The sequence below is a fragment of the Vanessa tameamea genome, chromosome 5 (assembly GCF_037043105.1).
Source record: "Vanessa tameamea isolate UH-Manoa-2023 chromosome 5, ilVanTame1 primary haplotype, whole genome shotgun sequence".
In the NCBI taxonomy this organism is placed as follows: Eukaryota; Metazoa; Arthropoda; class Insecta; order Lepidoptera; family Nymphalidae; genus Vanessa; species Vanessa tameamea.
The window spans coordinates 12,082,213-12,104,386 of NC_087313.1; the positions used below are offsets into that span (position 1 = coordinate 12,082,213).

Genomic DNA, 22,174 nt, shown 5'->3' on the forward strand with positions numbered 1-22,174 from the left:
TTAAATATTTGAATTATAAATACAATGGTTTTACAAATAGAGTTTTTCGAAAATTATTTTTTTTGTCTAGTGACGTGATATAACCAGTAAAAGTTGAAAAATTTTGGAAATCTTAAAATTGCTAATCTCAATCTAGACTTTGATAATTTGTGCAAGGTATATTTGAAACTTGATTTTAATTTGAAACAAAAAATAGCATTCAAATTGCGTTACAAAGTTTTTATCTAAAATTAATTAATGATAAATTATACTATTTCTTAGTATTTTGTACTACATTTAATTTTTACTTGTTTTGGTATTTTTTTTTTTTAATATGGCATTTACTTTGACCAAATGGGCAAAGGTTATTGCGCCAAAGTCACGTAGGATGGAAAATGCACGGCGTAAACGAATGTTTGTTAAAACATGAAAGAGAAACGAATTGTCAACGCATTGCGCTGCAGTTTGAGTTAATTGTTGCTTGCAATTTGCAAACGTTATGTTTCTAAAGCCGAGTTTACACGAAATGCTCGGTCGTATTATAATTTATAATATATGCTTGCGTTTATTATTATTTTAAATCATTATTAACTCTGCGGCTGCCTGCATCATCATCTTTGATATGTCGTTGATATTCATTGACGATATTTTAGGAACTTGATAGCACCTTGGTGTTTACAACTCACCATGAAGTCATAATTATCTATATTAAATAGGCAATGGCGAAACATTTCAACACATTTTCACAGTTCCATAGATTTCTTTTTCTCCTTTAGTATTTATCGATAAAATTTTCTAAAATAAAAAATTAAACCAAGCTGGAAAAACAAATAAAAAAAAAACATGAAATTTCATATATATTTTCCTCCAATTTTCATCAAATCAGTGAATCACTGTCTGCAATTTAAAAGCTGCATGAATATTTGGCTGTAAAATTAACGATACTACGAATAAAAAAATATGAACTCAATGAAATATATAGTTACCTTTCGCGGTTGCTATTACGAAGCGAAAAATCTAATACAGAATAAATAATCGAAGTTATTCACGGTTATATAAAATAATTACAATGATTTTGCTAAAATCGTGAGTGGTGGTCTAATAATAGGCTTGGTGATGAGAGCTGAGGTATCATTCTGAAATTCGGCTCCCGTAATTGTAATAAAATGTTACAATTGTTTTTATCATAATGATAATTCTAAAAACATAATTGTGGGCTGAATGTATTTAAATTGTAATCATAGTTAATGGAGTTGTTTTTATTTTTTTGTATTTGAAATTCGAATCTGTGACGATTACGGATTTTTTTTTTTTAAATGTGTTGCTTGGTCATTTGAAAGTACAATAAGAATCTGTGTAAAATGTATTCTCTCACTTTCCGTGTATGGGAGCCAGTGCTTAAATAAAATCCATTTATTTTTATGTACACAGATAGAAAAAAAAATTAAACGGTAAACACTTGTTTCAGTAAAAATTTAGAATGTAATTGTAGCTTTATAACTATTATTACTTGATTTACTTGACATATATGGGTTTATCAATATATTTATCTGTATAATAATTTGAATTTCTCAAATAAAAAAGTAAACAAAATATCGCAGGGAATCGTATATCTATATGAAGATTTTCCTCAATTATATCAAGATATAAAAAAATTAACGACTTTTTTATCAAAACCTGCATTGAAGGCCTTATTTTCAATATAGAAAAGAACAAACTAAAATCAAAATATGATTCGCAAGCACTTTTGAATCTTCATTTTAAGTACTGAATTGTATTGAACGTAAAGCTACCACCGGTTCGGAATGTATGTATATTTTATCAAGAAGAACCGCCAAGAAACTCGGTGGTTGCTCTTTTCCAAAATTTGAAATACAAAGTTATGTCAGTTAAATAAAATGAAACTTACGTAATAATATTCTACCTGAAAATCAACAAGAATTACCTTCACGCTTTTTAATCGTCTATAAAATCTTGTGTTGAATAATATACCTTATTTATTAATGTTTTTTTAAAAAACTAACTAGGTAGTTAAATTATGCCGTCGTATAGTAACTCGTTTACCGTAATTAAGCTACATACTGTAACATAAAGAATAAATTTTCAAGGTCAGTGGCCTTTTATATATAACAGCGAAATTAAATATGCTACTTAAATCAGGGCTCCTGCCCACTAAACAATGAGCCATTTGCAATTAAAACAGAAACACTACTACACACTTGGTTACACAAGGTACAGTGCGGAGCGTATGTTTTTGTACAAATGAATATAATACCTATTGTAATTAAATAATGATTATTTTATGTTGTGACAATTTATGTTTAATTGTTCTCACTGTAACCAGCCACGTGTATACGAGCGTGTTAAGTAATTCCAGATTTTTTAATACAATTTAATGAAGGAGTCTTTTTATTTTATAATTTTATTTAAAGCTCTATGTTGAAACTAATGATACACGGTGTTGCCTTATGATATTTTTTTTAAATAATAATATCTAAATTATTATAATTTATCCAAGCTGTATATTGGCCCGTGCTAGATGATTTACCCTCAACTTTTTTTCTTTACATTTATTCTGATATTTTGTTTATCTCCAAATGAAGGTACCTTAGGTACTTATCCAAATTATAAAAAAAAATATTCAAATTACTATGGTAATGGTATTCGATTAAGATTCACATACTTATAAAGTGAATTAGTTATGATTTAATTTTTACTCTTTTTAAACAAAAATTTTAACTTTTTCTTATCTTTAAAAGATAAGATATTCGATGTTGGGGATTTTTTTGTAGATATTTCGGATATCCAGCGAACTGAAATACCGGAGTATCTGTTGTAGTTTTAAGAACGACCGAGTTTCCTCTAATTTACCCTAATTTTGGATATTCCGTCCCCAATATTGGCTTGTTCACTTAGGTAGTTTGCTGGTTCATAGTAAGTTCATAGCAAGTACATAATATACTATTTCGTAAATAAAAGTTGAAATTACAAAAAAAAATTATTAGTTGCATTTTTAATGGAATAAGTTTTAACATTTCAGCTAGCAACATTAAAAAAAGATAATGGACTCTTAATGATCGTGATCATTCACTGCGTTTACTTTTAATTGGGTTATTAATTCTGAAGTCGGTATATACCTACACAAATGAAATTTCTAGTATTTACTGTCCGTGCTATATGAGATTTAGCGGAATAGGCAGTCAAGCGTGAAGTTTACTACCATCGAGGGCTCGGTCGACAGCGTTCTTAAATGGATTTTATTGTAATTTAAAACTTACTCGACCATTATTATCTAACGATAAATCCTCGGTTACCCCCTTTCGTTTCAGTAACAAAGAGGGAACGCTTTTCTCGATTTCTAAATTTAAAATAACTGTAACGATTTTGTTTAAATTTACATTCGATCCGGTGTTACGTAAACACGACCGTTATATTTTTTATTTGAATTTTCGAAGGCATTCCTTTGGATAGTCATTTCAAATTTAGAATATCGAATTATCGTTGGACCAATAATAGTTGCATGAAAATAACTGATTCGCCCCGAGGTTTTATCCGCATTCAATTATAGATTATACCCGCCAGTTTCATACAATTTGCAATGTCGGTTGATGTTTTTGTTTTCTCCTACACTCCTTAGGGTCATGGCGTGAAGTGATATAGTCTGTAAACGTTCCACAATCCATGTACTTGCTTACTTTCCCCTTTTTTTCTTTTGTGTTAGCACGCTTAATCATACAAGTTTTCATTCGAGTAAAGTTTCTAGTATAAATTAGCTACTTGGAATGGTTTCATTCCCTTTTAACGTTACTCATGGATCAAAGCTTGATGTTGTAACTTTTCTCGGTGAACATTCTGTCTAACGCCTAAAGTTTTTTCAAATTGAGTGAAAGTGAGTCCCGAGATTTACGCGAACACACATACTCTTCAGCGTTACATATTAGTATAGATACATATTCTAACTAAAAAGAACAATTCCAATTCATTGATACGATGCGTGTCAATATCATATTATTTTATGTCGGTTGTTTATGAAATTATTCAGTTTTTATTCTCAGACCAACAAAGCGTTGAAACCAAATAAAAAATCAAATCTGTTCTATCGTCGTGCTTAAACTATGTACATAAGTACGAAACCCATGGACCGTAGAACGTGGCGAAAGGGCGACGCCCTAGGTACAACAGAGTCTAGCTCGCTGGATCTCAACCGAGACGGCTATCTTTAATAAGGCAACCCGACTTGTTAGTCGGCGCCCTCCTTGCTTTGTTCCGCAAAGGTTTCTCTGATTTATTAATTGAGTTTATTTTAAATAATTATTTACGAGTCTGAGAGCTTTTCTCCCATTATTGTTTTATTTATAAAGATCAGAGGTTTTGAAATGTAAAATTCTTTCTGAGTTAGTTAATTATAATTGTATCTAATTAGGATGTAACCTAACAAAGCATTGTAATTAATTACGTCGTTATATTTGTAGTCACGTTTTAGTTTTGACAAGAGAACAGAAATATTATTCAAATTATAAATGGATGAAGTTACTCAGTTATTTTTTAGAAATAATTTTAAGAATATTTAGAATTAAATGTTAGGGGAAAAAAAAAGGTACGTTCAGAGCAATTAGTTGCAACGTACGTCGACAAAAGAACGGCCTGTATTAGTAACGTGACGTGAAAAATCGATAAAATACGTATCGATAGATTTTTTAAATACATTATAAGGTCAGGACCACGTTTGCGTTTCGCTAGTGATTTTATAAACAGGTCTAGTTTAGGCGATATATCGACCTCTTGGTCTGAGCGGACGTCGTTAATGCATCCCCTATTAATATGGTAATTAAGGGCCACCACGCCAATCACGGGTCCCCAAGGTCAAATGACATCGTGTCAATTGTCTTTCATTTATGATATAGCCCGTACATAATTGGTGTAACATAATATTAGTTTCGAATAATTGAGATTAATAGGGGAAAAGTATATTTTACTTAATATAGGAGTGTCTCCGGTAACTTTCTTAAGTCTTTGAGAATAAAGTGTATCGGTATTGAATAGAATCGACCGCTTTCTCCGTAATATTGTGTTTATTGAGTGAGCAAACGTTTTTTCTGCAATTAGAGCTTATTCATCGATTAAAAAAAATGTATGTGTGGTTCGTACGTTGCACACTTTGCTGAGTACGATCATATTTTACTTTTAATGTTTATATGTGGTTTGATTATTGTCAATGAAGGTATTATTAGATATTAATCTATGAATTTTGATATATTTTTATCAAAATGACCCTTGAAAGCGTTGCTGTATTTTATATTTATAAAGCCAGCAAGTTGTAAGCTCCATTCCGGGAGCATCAAGAGGTGACTGAACCCGATTTGAAGGTAGTCGTGGAATCTCTAGTTGCGCCAAGCGTGGAAAGAGAGAACGCTTTTTGCTCGCTTTTACTTCGTAGTTCAGTGAATCGGCTATCTAATATTTGTACTTTTGTGGCTACTGTTATAAACAGCGATGCGTTATCAAGATTTTATTAAATTAACAAATCGATAACAATCTTTGAAATTTTGATATTTTTAAAGGCGGTATCTTTTGCGTTATACTTATTTGACGTACTGAGTGAGTACGCGCCTTAATAAATTACTATGTATTTTTAAATAATATCTCTTATATTTTAAGTATCCTACGCAGTGTTTAATTCCTGACCTCGGCAAATCTTTATTGTCGCTCTGCAAATGCGATACCGCGTATTCATACAAAGCATTGATTTTCTTATCACTTCTTTAATGTACCAAAAATTCTAGATAGCTTTTACAACCTGTCGTTTATGAATACGATAATTCCTTTTAATATATACACGTCCCAGTAACATTCAGAACAAATTGCTTGACTTTTGATAAGCCGTCGTTATCGTTCGATTATAAGGCGTGCGTATTTTATGATATTATTGCCAGTAATATTTAGATTTTTCTATATAATACGGTTTTATTATTATATGTGTTTATTGTTCGAATTAAAACACTCAGATCAGTTATAGAATAGAAACAAATTATTAAGTTTTTTTTTGTGTAATTATGTCAGCTCCTGTCAGTCATTTTTTTTATTCTTATGACGTGTCTTATTATAATAATACGAATAGCGACAATGCATTTAAATTGATCAAGGAAACTTTAAGAACCTTCTAGTAACATTAATGTAATATGATCTAATTTTATTTTCTCAATATACATATATATTTATTAAAAAATGTAGGCGTGTGCAACTCAATTGTATTAAGTGAAGTTTGTATTGAAAACGTTTTAGACAAATGTTACAGATCTTCTTTTATTATATTAATGGAATAAATCAAACGTTACCGACAAGATTTGTTCTCGCCATTTTGGTTTAAATCAATATTGCACTTGTTAAACGAGATAATTCTTGCAGCTGTACAAATGTTGACACGTGCCTTGTGTTACGTGTAGGTGAGTGCATATAAAACTGACAAATTAACACCTTCGTTATTATAAACTGTTAGAAGTGATATTTTTATCTAAATATATTAAGAAGGTATATAATCTATAATGATATTGTATCTTTACCGAATTCCTGTAGATTTTTTTCCGGTAAGATTCAAGTTTGGAATTCGAATTTCAATTCGAATTTTATTTAAAAATCGAAATTTATAAAATGTTTACTTATATCATACACAAATGGGTTCAGCCGTTTAAGCGCGAAGAAGTAACGTACAGTGTTACTTCATTTATAATATTAGTATAGATATATCGGTTTGAACCGAACGAGTGGGATTTGGATTCGCTTGTTGGACGTTGGACCATCTAGGCGTTTACCGATTATTAATAAGTAAACAAATCGTAATTATATCCACAATGTATTATTTGTATATTAATGATCGTTTCTTAATATTAGTATTCAATTTAATTCTGAATTTAATTGCTTTTATTACAAGTAACTAAAATCATGATGTTCGTGCTTGTCACGTCAATAGTCTAAATTTAAACAGGGAAGGCCAGCTCCATATATGTATATATAAATATTGTATACTAAAACATTCTTCGAAATGCAGCGTATCGCCTGGTATAAGTTTTATGTATATTGGTTTGGTAGTATTATAGTTAGGCAACGTCTCTGCATTTATTGGTTTTATATATAATATTTGATGTATAATAATTTACTGATAAAATTATGATAATTTATAAATTATGTTCGCGCGTTTTTTATTTAAATACTCGAGTTTGATCAGTTTATTTTTACTTTTCTGAATAATTTATATTTTATTTATGTTTCAATATAGTTTTGTATTTTTTGTATGTATATATAGTGTGTTCCTTTTTTGTTTATTTTAAATTATTTACTTATGCGTTCATTATATCGTCATACGATATATATGAAAGTATTCGTTTAATTTAATCATAATTATTTTTCGTTTAATAAATGTATAATTTAATTTATTACAATAGTTATTTTGATTGTATTTTTCTTTAAAATTAGCTTGCTTGTCGCGACTTCGTACCGGTGAAATACACACAAAGTCATATCTATCATTTCTCCCATTTAAAGTTGAATTATTCTCAAAAAAATTTATTAATATTGTTTAGTAAAATTTTGTAAAACAAATCCATCTCTTTCTTTCAAATGTCAAGTCAAGGATGACAGGAAGAGAAATCAGCGTTTGACTAAACACCGTTTATAAGTGAGGCCGTAAGTGTAACATTTTTGCGTTCGTAATTGTATGTTTGATAATAATGACTTAATGTACATGTAACAACTCTAATGTCGTACATTGAGGCCAGTTTAGGGCTATCTACAACACCTACGATTTGTGATGACCAGCCTTCAACTTAAGATCAGCTCTCAGCTGATGTCATGCTATGCTATCAAGTGTTTACTTAACACTTAGGCCGTCAAATACTTGGTGAGGCCCAGGTTGTAGTAGTTGGGTAAGTAACTTGAAAAAATTTACCGTATATCTACGTGAAGAACGTATATGATTATTGAACATTTTTGACTAAATTCTTAGAGGATAAATTTTATAGAATATATTATATTCAAGCTTGAGCTAATATGTCTAAAATTTGTAATTAATAAAGCTCAGTATCACCTAAATTACTTTCTATGATTTAAGACTAAAAAATATGATTTATCTACACATATAATAATATTGGAGTGTCTGCTTGAAATATTAAAATAACCCATTTTTACTAAATGCATATGTATGTATACACGGTACATATACCTACCAAAATATTTTTTTTTACAATTTTTGTCTGTCTGTTTGTTCCGACTAATCTCTGGAACGGCTGAACCGATTTCGACGGGACTTTCACTGGCAGATAGCGGATGTAATAAGGAGTACCTTAGGCTACTTTTATTTTAGAAATATATATATACTAAAAAATAAAATCACGCTACAATATCCAAATAACTTAAATTCAAACAACGCGCACGAAGTTGCGGGGACAGCTAGTAAGTCATATAATCCTTGGTTGTTTTTAAAGTAAGAAATGATGATATGTTACTCGATTAGCTTCTCAAATGAGCGTGTCAGTGCAACCGTGAATGTTTAAAGGGTATTAGATAAAAGGAATAAACTAAAAGCTAAAATTTATGTCCCACACTCGTAGTATCGAGGGCAATCAGCTGACCGTGTGATTCAGTGATTGGGTTCGCGCATTTTAATAAGCATTGTGGAATTTTCAGTATAAAACCGAATGTTCTTTTTTACCTGTTCAGAGAGGTTCAACGCACCGATCAGCTGAGTCAACATGTTTCTTTATTTTATTAACCACGTGTTGGAGTTCGATAATTTTCCAACAATGTTGTGCAATGACTGTGTTGTTTAGACTCGTTCAATGAAACATAAACGATTCATTACTACGATGGTTTTACTTATAAATGACGTTTATTTTATAAGTTCTTCGAAATGTCAAATCAATGATGTCAGAAAGAGGAAAGTAATTACCTCTAAGTAACGTATTAAAGTAGGGTATCAATTTAATGCAATCGAAGCATAAAAAATATTATTTAATTGCCTTATTTAAGTAGAAAGTTCGTTTTATTCCATGTTACTTTAAATTATCAGATCAATTTACACGGAGATAATTCGTAACAGATATAAATGCATCAATCAGCTGGTTCGTGATGTCACTGGTTTAATATTACGTGCCATTTTGGGGTTCTCTTTTTTTAAACGACGTGGTCTTACATGTTAAGACAGGATTTTTCGGTTGACCAGCCTTCACCTTGACTCTCGACTAAGATCAGCTGATTCGCTCACAATAATAATACGAGTTTATATACATAGTTTATAATATATGATTCATTTGTTTTATCATGTCATCGCCAGTCCATTGAAATTATTCAACTTGGATATTTAAATACCATTAGCTATCATTTCGACTGTGCCTAGTTTGGTATGCGTTGCTAGATTTTTTATTAATCATTTAATAGTCCGTACGCTTTTTAATATGAATATAATCATTGGATCGCGATATAATATAATTCAAGGAATCGTATGTATAAAATAATTACAAACTAGTCGATGGTCTAGTGCATTTTTTGCTTGATAATTCATAGACCCATATACGTTACGACGCTTTTAATACATCGTAATAAATTTATCTTTTATTTAATACGATAATTTTAATAAAATAGTAATTTGAATAAGTTGAACAACACGAAGGAAGATAAACTTTCTAAAGTTAATAAGCGTGATTTTTAGGTAAGGCGAGAGGAACGGACTCGGGAGTCGCTGAAGCGTATATAACAGTGAATATAATTACTGTAAATGTAAACGGATAAGTTATATTTCAGAAACGGCTGAGCGGTTCTTTTGTGAGGCCGAAAGGTTAGCACTCGGTGACAGACTCTATAATCACAAACTTAGCACCTAACTGTTAGCAATTACAAAAGTACACATAAACCCATGTAGCTGTGTTTAAGTTGTCAACAGAACTGGCCTCAATGCGAGGCCAATTGAACTACTACTGAATCCATACTTCAGTAGGTCTCGATGTTACTTAAACAGAAGCCGTTTTATTATCAATGTTTGTATAATGTATATATGTTATTGATAAATATCTACGACTGCTTGCGATTCGACTAGTTCTTATCCTGTAACCTTTTTTCTTCAATGTATTTTTGATAGCAAAAAGCGACTCGCGTATTGTGTATACGTTTGGTTGACGACACAAATGTTGGCTTTGCGTTACACGGTTACATAACCGGATGATAGATGATCTAGATGTCAATAATCTCAGTGTGTCTTTATATGTAATTGCTGGACATTTTTTTTTCCCTCTTAAGTACGTGCTTTTGACACAAGAGAATGAGCATAAATCAGTTGTCAACGTATAGAATCTAGGCCGAGTGTAAACAATGTTTTGTAATCAATTGATGTCGAATTAGGTATTGCCTTTCTGACATCATCATCCGTTGCTAATACCAGCTGAACTTTGACAAGTCTTGAAGTTGTACCTGTCACGATTATAAACGCCTCGCTCGCTCGTTATTAATATACAAGATATATGATTGTTGTCATCGTATCGGTAATCAATAGCAAAAACGTAGTATGTGTTTTATTATTATTGCCTTAAAATGGACAAAAAGCATTTCTACGCAAAAAGTCAGTGTATCGATCACGACCTCGACTATGTCTTAAGTAATCGACCACGTTTTTGGTTCAATGCACTCACGAAATTAAATTTTACTGAATGCCTAAAACCGTGACGACGAATTCATTTATACAAACACTATCTGCAACACCAGCACGAATTATTTATTCATTTGATGTTTTCGAATGTGTTCACATTAGCTTAGTGTGTTGATTGTCAGTGTTTTATTGCTGTGGTACATTGATTCTATTATATGTATTTACACGTTTCAAATTTGCTTCGAAGAACTCGGTCGTCGTGTATGCTTATGTTAAAGTGTTTTCATTTGGCTTTTATAAATTACACCTCGGGTATGGTGTTGGTTTTAATTAAACAAAGCTACAGCACATGTTTCCGCTTTAAAATGAGGTGGTTTAATAGCTAAGCCTGACAATAGCGAAAGTTCAACGAACTCTATTTAGGTCCCTTCTCTATTTTCCGTTTTTCATGTCGCCAGTGTTCCACGAGTTACGCTTGTTATGTATTGAAGCCTTTTATGTTTGTGAAACAGTGTAACAGCTAATGTTTAACAATTGTATTGAAACTAATAGGTTATTTTAAAGGTTTGGTATTAGCATACTTTGATTAGTAGAGTAGCAAGTATTTAACATAACTATGTAATTAACACGACGGAAAAAGGTACCTTGCTCGTTTTCTATTCTGTGTAGAATTTGCATTCGGAACCGGTGGTAATTTTAAATTTAAATCATTGTCACAATATAACGATTGAAAAGTGCTTTTGTAAGAAAATACCTAGATCAAATGTACCTTGATTTAATTTAATTTTTGGTAGGCTTCTTCACGTAAAAATTTCATTTTGTTAGTCAAAAATAAATCGCTAATTATTTTTTATTCGCTGGTGACTTAATTTATTTGCGCTAGTAACTTTGAGCAGTGTATAACCAAATAACGTGTATTAAGTATTGTTATTATTCAGTAGCCGAGTTTAATTTCTGTCGCAGTAAATTTACTCGGCGTAAGGAATTTAAATTTCAAAGGTAGTTCATCAAGCTGGATCCGCAAAAGACTTGTTTATTCGGCAAACTGCATGCGATAACGTTTGATACACATCGGCCACTCGCATATGTTTATTCATACTTTGCAGTGCATGAGGGAATTTCGAAATTGTTCTTTTTATGCAATTATTTTTAGTCCGTAAAGTTGTTTTGTTACCAAATTATGTATAACCACGAGCTTTACTCGTGCGTCGCTTACTTTAAAGGTATTTTTATTTCAATTATAATCTTTTTTCATAGTATTATTAATTTCATTATACAGGTTTCTTTAATTAATACGGTCCAGATCGTATCGAGAACTTCAATTGTACATTGAATTGAATCTTTGTAGACAGTTCATGATTATACACCCACATCATTAAAACGATTTTCGATAAAGTCCATATGAATTCGTTTTGTTGTAAATCTGATTACGTCGATATACTCTTTAGATGCATATTTATATATTATAATTACACGAATAATTCGTATATTTCGGTAATAATTTATGCGAATCTATGATAGATTTACTTGCTAATAAATATTTTACATTAGTTAATTATTTTATGAATATCAACTTCATATCATATGTTGTAGTTTTTATACTTCAAGATTGAGCAAGTCATTGACCTCTTAAATGTCTATTTTATATACGTAATAATATAAATTTGTGTGGCTTTTTTTTTCTTTCTATGCGTTAACGCAGCGGTGAAGGGAAAATTACAAAATGAACGCTAATCCAAGTTGCAAGATACTTATTTCGTAATACAATTCAGTAATGACTGTACTTTATCAGTATAAAGTATTATTATGCGTTTTAATCGCAAAGACATTTTTTAAAGTTATTTAATCTTAAGTCTTGAGTGAGTCAATCCATAGAATGCAATTGTCGAAGTCCTCAACAATAGTGCGTGTATGGTCCGGGCACCCGACAAGTTGAAATAGGAACGATAAGCGATGCATTTTAAAAACAATCGGAACTACTGTAGCCGATATTTAATGACGGGCCTCGTTTGAGTGGTCCTAATAGTCTGATAACTAAGGTTAAGGAACTTTCCTTGAGGGAATGCACGATGATTCAAGATGCATCAACCGAGCCGCTTGCAATGCGCTCGTTGCTTTGAATACCGTTATTGACCTAGCATTCGAGCTAGGCATTATAGCTAGATATTTTACTGGAACTAGCTTCGTTGTAGGACTCTCTGCATTCCATTTAAAATCTCTATACAGGGCTGCGTTAAAATATATACATCTAATTTATTTCTCGTTTTCTATCGAATATTCAGTTTGTTTGAAACTTGAACGTAATATATCAGACGTGTAGTTGAAATCAGTTTTGCAGAAGCAAATTAATACTGTTAATGATAAAAGACTAAGTTTGTTCATCGGTTCGCAAACCTTTTAAGTAAATATATTTAGTGAGCAGAATAAATCGCGGCTTACGTTTAAAGGAGTGATAACGATTTAGAGTGATTACCAGCCTTTCTGGCGTAATTTTTACAATCTCAACATTGCCTTAAAATTTTGTTGAATGAGAAATTCAGTAATCATTTATGGGATTAGTTTAAATTAAGGAGTTGCAAAAAAATTTTGAATTATTTGAACAAACATTTTGTTAGTTGTGAAATGTCATTAGATAATATCAAAAGTATATAATATAATACATATCATTATACTGTTTTATATATAATTAAAAATTGAACATGGCTCGGGTTGTATATTGCGTTTTAATGGGTTATTAAGATAGCCATAAATCGCACACAAGCAACGCGGAACCTAAAAGACATAACCGATAATATATTGTAGAAAGTATAGGTTTATACGAGAATTCCTTGATAACAAGTACTTAGAAAATACGTCGGAGCAAATATAAATAGCGATAAACCTCCGAACAAAAGTTTTAAAATGGTATTTTAAAATACTGCAAAATTGTCTTGGGTGTATTATATTTTTTACATTATTAGAATTTGGAATAAAATATCTATAATCTTATCTGAATTTAATTTAGGTCTATTGATTCTAGAAACATCACGCGTTGCTATGTGTCCTTTAGTAAACGCTAGTGCATACTATGAAATTGTAAAGGCATACTGCAATTTAGTATTTAGGTCATGCAATCGAGTACCTAATGGCTCGGTTGCCGGCCTACAATGACATTTGTAAAACGCTGGATATTATATCATTAACCCTATTCTCTCATTTCCTCATTGTGAATGATGGTGATTGCTTTCTCTTCTATAAGACTGACGTTAATTTCCATTTCATCGGCTAACTTATAAATTCGTTGTCCCATAAAGGAAGAGTAATTTTTCAAAGGAACGATGGAAGTTCTTGAGGAAATTGCGTGCAGTTCTCTCGAAGGAGTACTTTTTGTTTGTATTTTTAATTAGTGCCTTTCCTTTGAGTTGTGACAGACATCCCTAATCTCGAAGCCACTTAAAGTAAACATTCGTCCATTTGCATCCGCCAGCATCCAGGAGCGGGGCGAATGAACCAATTAGTTATCTTGTTTATATTAAACAAAGTTCAAAGAGCCCTTCAGAAGAAAGTAATTATTTATAGTATTAGTACGATTTATTTGCTATCAATATTTTTAGTATTTTAAAATATAGCGTTATGTTATCAGAGAAAACAATATTATTTCTATTTTACCGGTAGTTTTGTAAAATGGTTCTTACGTTACAAAATAATTGCGCAATGTTTTATAATAAAACTAAACGCACCTAGCTACAGTATTGACCTCGGTCATACAATGTCTGTTTAAACACTAACTCTGAACTAGGTGCATATGTATTGTTTCTCGTTCAATTTTTGTACTGTAACGTTGAATATTTGTGTTTTAACATTTCGTTGTAACTTTTTTCACCTGTTACAAGAATGTTACGATAACCGAAGTGCATGACACACTTTTTTTCTGGAGTCTATAGATAGTGATAACCATTACGAGTGTTTTAATAGTTTTTCTTATCACATACATACCTCGCAAACCCTTTTGTCGTCAGGTGTTTATTGATATCTACCTTACGAACGCTTTGAATGATTTCTGATGACAACATTTATTTCCGGTTAAAGTTGAATATATTAAGTCAACATTATTTATGTATGCATTAGAAATATATATATATGTTACAAATATTTATGTCCATTTCTGTGTCTATTTATTTTTGGATTAAAATAGGTAAACTGTAACTGTCACTTGTACTAGTATTATTGTGTACGTTTCATTATTTAGCTGATTGGTTTCATTTATTTTAAATTATTTAAACGTGGTTAAAGATTAGTAGGTATCGAAATTTGGACCAATTCGCGATAAATTGAATGTGGGCAGCATTGTAGGTGGAGGCCTCGCAAAAGACGGTTAGAATTAGACGATTAGATTCTTAAATAAACCAAGGAAAGTAGCCTTTATAACCATCACCATTCAGCGTACATTCGCATCCGATAGGATGTCGACGAATTTGGCGTTGGTCTGAATTAATTGACTGTTCGTTTGTCACGTACCCCACCGAATACGTACAAAGTGTATCGTCGACGCACCTTGTATGGGCGCTGCTCAGGAAGGAAATTGTGTGATTGTGTTTTTATATTAGTTTAGCTTTTGACTGAAGTCTGTTGCTCGGTCGCTTAAAATTGAAATGCAATTTTGGTTCGCATTTCCGAAGTTCCGACGTCCGGTATAGAGCAATGAACTCGGCATAGAAACAGTATCTATTCCTATTCAAATTTCCTTTATGCGAACGGTTTCGGCGGATACTAATTAAAGCTATATTATAGATATTTTTAGAGGAAATGGAAAATTTCGCTGCGTTTTTAGTATTCGCATCATAGATTTGTGTGTTGAATATTAAACGATATAACGTATAAATTAGTTTAGCACGAGAAACGAGGACAGATATATAAGAATTGTATGTGGAAATTTTAATTGAAAATTCTAAGAAGCATGATTGTCGAGTCGATTAACATTTAATACTTCGTGAAACTACACGACCAACTTATTTATATTGCAAGTATAGGTGTATGAGTATCTAATAGAAGATAAGTGGTCTCGGCCAGTACGACACAGCGTGGTCCCTTCAAGCTACTAAGACCGAGCGCAATCATTATAACGAGATCTGAGAGAGACTTACTTATATAATCTAGCAGTTAAATTTACTTTATTTCTTCCATGTTTTTATTGCTTTTATTTTTACTACATCACTGTTTCCATAAAAATTATAATTTAGTTGTTTTTTTTTTTTTCAAACTGTTATATCTTCCTTGCTCAGTCCAGTTTTTGCGTTGTTAAGTTTAGCTAAAATTTTAGTATTGTCTTCGAATTTAAATTTATATTATAAACGTAGTCTTTATCATTGGCTGCGGTCGTTTTCGAGCGAAGTGTGAATCACGACTAGCAATATCTTTCGTTAGCAACTGTGTTGAATTGCCTGCAGCTTTGCATTCTCATTGTGAGAAATAGTGTTGCGTACCTTTAAACCTATCTAAGAATCTCCATGAGCTGATGTATATACGTATATTAATTGTTGGGTATCATTAATCAAGTTAAAACTTAGTTTTAATTTAGTTGTAAATTTTCTTAATTTCACATGTGTGCTATTTTTCTGGAAAATTCTTAAAAATATCTAAGAATTTTTTTGGTTAATTTTATATTATTAGAGATTTAAGTCTCAAATCGTCACCTAACCTAGTTCTTGTACTGTCATTTTCCAGTACAGTTTTGGCTTAGTCTCTGATTGTTGTTTATGCAAGTATTTCCAACTATGTATTTATATACTTGTTGCAACATTTGCAACCAATAAATAATTAATTACTAATTTATCTTTGGTGTTAACCATTTTGTATTTTGATTATATTGTTTACGTGTTTTTAATAAATTTTGGTTCAAAATACATTCGACAGTGTATTTTGAACAAATTATTTCCTTGTAATACCTAAATTATTGCTCCAACTACGCACTCCTCAAGTGAGTCACCTTCGAAGTGCATAAGTTCTACAAATGAATCACAAACCGTAATAACCAAAGTTGATGATGATGAAAAGATGTACCACGTTGAAAGAATATTTTTGGCAATGTCTCCCGGGTAGTCGGAAATTGGGGCCATGGTTTTGCGTCTTTAAGTTATTCATAATTATGTCTATAATTAATAATTGTCACATCCAATACGAGTTCCATCGTTCACATGGTTTTTGTGATAATTTATGTATGTACAAGTTTGTCTGCTAAGATTTGGTCTGCGTCTAGATTTTTATTTTAAACGAAATGTTCGTGTGCATAGCGATAGTTTTAATTTAGCACAGTTAGGTTATTGTCAGTTCGTGTCTGGTAATTTATATTAAGATACGTTGAAATTTGTTTTGTAATTTTCAACGAAAATATTTTGTTATTCAAATTTCTTAAATCAATTTAGTTTTCTTGCTTTAATGGTAAATAAAAGTCATTTTCTAAATTGAATCCTATCTGATTCAGTCTTGATGATCATAACTAATAGGATATGTAAAGTTGTGATAAGTGAGCATGTGTTTTTTTTTTTTTTTTTTCGTTATTTTTAGAACTGGCCTTCGAAGATTAATTACACTTTTAGTATTGTCAGTATTATCAGTATCCGGAATTATCTACCACATTGTTGGGTTCGATTTCAGTGTATTTCGGTTAGTAGGGAATATTTGTATTGGTTATGATTAATGTTATTAACTTTTTAATGTTTATTTTATTATTTTTTTTATTACAAAAAAATAATGTATTAAAGAACTTAATTGTACAAATGAAATTTGAAATGAATTGCGACATTGCATATTTTTTAAATTGTTACATAATTTCTTTATAAATAAATTAAGTGATTTAAAAATATCACCTTTACTAATAAATAAACCTAAGATCGTTGAAATGTCTAAATGTTTAGAATTATTTCGGCAATGAATCACCCGCACGCGCCCATATGGCTCTGACAAGCCACGATGTACTCTGCGCGTGCGCATAGAGCTATTTATGGATTCGTTACCGCCGCAACAGACAAAACCCATAATTTGATTGTTGGGTGGCATTTACCTGGAAATGTTTTTGTTACAGTAATCTTATATTTATAGCATTTTCATGTTATTATCGTAATATTATTTTATGCCGTAAAGTCTACCGTCGGCTGAAGCGGATAAGAGTTAAAAATATTTATCTTTTGCGGGTAAAAATGTTAATAAAATTTAAATCGGCTACGAAAATGGTAATACATTTAGCACATCTTAAATCCCTAAAGTAAATAATTGAATTAAAGAAATTGTATTCGAACCATCGGCGGCATTTGAAACGAATTCGGTATGAAGTATGAAAGTATATTCACACCGCAAATTAAAATGCTTCTTGCTGCGGCACTTTTTATCCAAACAAAAAACCAACAAAACAAAAATGCACCAGATAGCATTTCGAGCTGTTGTCAGAAATACGGACGCGTGTTTCAGTAATATAAATAATACTTTATTTATTGAGAGTTCTTTGTATTGTACTCTCAGCTTAATTCGGGCTCTGTAATCTTACCTTTTCGCTAATAAAAAACATTATCTAAGTAATTAATCATAACACCTGAGTCGTTGAGTGATCGCAGATAATTTTTAACTTCTCATTGTTTTGGTATTATATAAACATTATTTTCATCAATCATTATGTTGCTGATTTGAAAATGTTCATTTTTATTTTCTCCTTTTCAGCAATTCGTCGTGGCACAGAAAATCAGCCAGCTAAGAAACCTCGCAGCGACGGCGGTAACGATGGAGCTGGAGGGGGTCGAGACCACCTAGCATATGGATGCCTACTACGGAACGAACTTCTTGGTGCTCAGATCGAAGAGTTAAGAGGTCCACCGACAAATTGTGGCGAAAGCAACAGAGCTGCGCTGGGCGCTGTTCAACTAGCTTCAGCAGCTAGAGCGGCATTGGCGTACTCTCCGCCAGTCTTTAGGTTCCGAGCACCCGTACACAGTGCTGAGGTAAGTTCGATTGACAATATTTAATAACAAGGCAATATTTTATAAAGGGCTCATCACTATATATATTTAGGACAAATTTTGAAAGGCCTCTTTAATATTCCAAACATAGTGCTCCATTAACAGACCGCTTGGAAATCAAGTTATATTTGAAATACCTTTTTCGGTCAAAAATTTGAATTCTCCAAGTTCAGGTAAATGCATATCTATACTTAGAATATTTTAATTTAAATTGTAAAAAAAATATGGCCGGCGATTAAATTGCTAACATTATATCCTGTCTTAAAAGTATATATTTAATTAGCCTCATGATTTAAGATAATATTTTTATTTTCACTTTTATGCCGTCCTTCTAATGTGTCTGATACTGTGCGAATATTTTACAATCCGAATGTCATAAAGAAAAGGACTCCGTTTGATCGGAATTCGGGTTCCGTTTCAGTGAAACTTTAAAGCGATTAACTTCTTCGTCACATAAATAAGATTTGCCTTCTAAATAAGACTCAACTAATATATTTATTTTGGGCTCAGATAAAACGTCTCAAGATTTTAATGAATTATAATTATATAAATAACACACCACTTAGTGCTAATTTCGAAAGTCTTCAACTTAGAATATCAAATATTTTAAATGAAATAAAAATACGGTACTTCTATACTAAATTGCACGTTTAATTAGTGTCTTCGTCTTAAAAACCAATATCAATATGTGATATCTTTATATTTGGCTGTGTCTAATTGCAACGAATTTTTTATTTGCCAACAATAAATGGTAATTAAAGAATAAAGGGTAATTAGTGTTTTTCAAGTTTGTTTTTTAGTCTTCGAAACATAAAATTTTTTGTGCATTTTTGATTTATGCTTTTATGCAGATCATGAAGTGGTGTGGACGATAAATTCCGTCAGGATGACTGCGAAAGATCCAATGCCTCGTTGTCACGACAATATTTATGAACACATCACCGTGATATATTTAAAAATGTTCCTCTTCTTTGGATCATGATGAGTTATTTAGAAAACAATAATTGAAGATCTTTGTCGTTTGGAAATCGTTTTGTTTTAGTACCTTTTGATTTGAGTTCGCTATAAAAACGCGTCCGTAAATTCTTAATATAAAAAATGATTTTTTCTTTCTTAAGCAACAAAATTACCATTTTTTTCCAGTTATAGTGCTTATATAAATGATTTTTTTTTTGACCCAGTAATTTTGTCATGATATTCAAGAATTACTTGTGACCCAAGTTTTAAGACTCCGAAGTGACTTCGAGGTGAGTTCACCAATACATTTAAATGGGCTATTATGTCACGTAAAGTTGCCCATCTAATGGTGATGCGATCTCAATGTGACAGTATCTTTGGTAATTTCAATATGACAAAAAAAAATAAAAAACTTTTAAAACACCAAGGTTGCGAGTTTTTATTATAGGGTCAAGTCGTTTGACGATTTTGTCAAGTTGTGTTTTGCGTTGATTTAAAATCGTGTAAAGTTTTTATCCTAAAATAAAGAATACCTTTATTTTTAGCAGGCAAATATCATTAATTTTCTATCATTATTTTTTTAGAGGACATCAAACTTTTAAATAAACATATTGCTTGAAAAGCAGCGTGATCCAGATTCATGCTCTACCTTTTATAAGGTACGATAGTGATTCGTAATTTATATGTCCATTGATTTGAAATTAGTGTTAGTGAAATTCGAAACTTTTAGGATCCATTTTCAAGTTATAGGTATAACGATGTCGTAAATGTTGATTAGTACCATTCCAAAACCCCGAACGCCAGAAAATATTTAGTATACGCTGTTTAGAAGTTGTCGTTTTTTATTATTTTGAGCCTTTTGAGAACTCGAAGATACGTAAATATGGCGGATTAAACATACGTCGAGGCAACGGCCAACATGGGAGGATAGGTTTACCATCGGTAAAAATAAAAAGTACGGTTTATTTAATTCCTTTTTTATACAAATAAAATGTTATTTTATAAAAAAATCTCGAATCGTAAACGTTTGTATTAAACAAACGCTGTATTTGTATCGTTAAAAATGGCTTTTCGGCCTTAAATACGTATTTGTGCCGAGTATTATTACGATGAAATCGTTGAATGTGTCGGTACCCTTTGTAATAACAATCCAATTATCGAATGTCACTCCTTTATGAGGTAACGTGTGCGTTCAAATCAGTAAACGTAAACTTTGCCCCCTCGGTAGCAAGACGTAACGCGTACATTTTCTTATACCTTTTTGTCTTGTAATTATTTATGCAAATCCGAGACGCCTCGCTGCGACTATGTCCGCTCTAAACTTACGCAAGTTAAGTCTCTTTTGTTATAAAGTTTAGAAATGACGTCGGTCACAATTCTGTTGGAAACACTTTCTGGTTTAACATAGTTTAATGAATAGCAATCCGTGTGAAAAACGTACACGGAAAACGAGATGGCGTGTGGTGAATTTTATGTATATTACACATTTCGCAAATGTTCTGGGATGGATATTCACTTCTCACACGATCTTAATATTCGCTTCAGTGATTTTGGTACACGGTCAAACGGATAGGTTCGCTTAAATTGCTCGCTTATTTTTTTAATGTTAATAAATAAAATCAACGATAGTCGTAACCGTATGCAAAAAAATATCGACGATTGAATATTCATTACACTCGACGTAAGCTGTAATGTACACACAACGAACAAACATAGCAGCATCATATTTTAAGTGTGAAGTAAACGAGTCGGTCGGTAGAAAGGAACACTGGCTGGTGTCCTCTTGCAAAAATACCTTTGTGTGTCAATTATCGCGTTTAGCGCTATAGTGACAATGAACGTATGCTAATGATAACCGTCTATGTTTTTTGTTAAGTTTCGTATTAAATGCAAATTTGTATGTATATATGTATATATATATATATATTTTTTTTTTTTTCGTAGGTACCTAAAATTTTATTGGTTCTGCATCTTTTTTCACCGGCCATTACGTTCGATACAATGCCATTGTTTTTTTCTCTCTCGCATAATTTCTGTCCCGTCATTTGTCTGTCCGACTGACATCACTCAGCGGTGACAACGACCTAAAATAAATTATTAAAATTTTACGGTCAAACGTTTAGAATATTCAATTTTGCATGTTGTTTGTGTCCGTTCGTTTTTCAGTTCATAAACAAATATAGGTTTCGAGTGCAAAATAATTATGTATATCCGTCACGAAAGACGTGATTATTTGTTCGGCTGAGTGTGTTTTAAAATATTTTAAGTTTTGTACTTTAAATATGTTTACTTACAAAATTGCGTAGTCTGCTTACTGAATTTTAACTTCTTCTAGTAAATGTAAACAAGCTACATTTTTTTTTAATAAAATATATCAATAATGATTTAGTCCATTATTTTAGTATTGCCATGGTCATATTAACTGATAGACTCCCAGCGATAGTTAACTATATAACATATCTGTGCTCCGTATAATTTCTGCTGGTCTCAATGTATGTACATTAGTGACTAGTCAGTGGCGTTGATTGCCATTCACGATTTGGCCAAGATTGCTCACGTTTATAACCACGCTGTCAACGGGTGGTTTTTTTTTAAAAAAAAAACACCAAAAAAGTAATGTAGG

At 31.6% G+C, this 22,174-nt stretch overlaps 1 protein-coding gene across 1 annotated transcript in view; it reads left to right on the forward strand.

The window, feature by feature from the left end:
* Positions 1-22,174, forward strand: part of Fzr (fizzy-related) — a 44,361-nt gene that overhangs the window by 2,202 nt on the left and 19,985 nt on the right. The window contains exon 2 of the mRNA XM_026628750.2: positions 18,299-18,576. Coding sequence (XP_026484535.1) covers positions 18,299-18,576 — 278 coding nt within the window. The remainder of the gene's footprint in view (positions 1-18,298; positions 18,577-22,174) is intronic.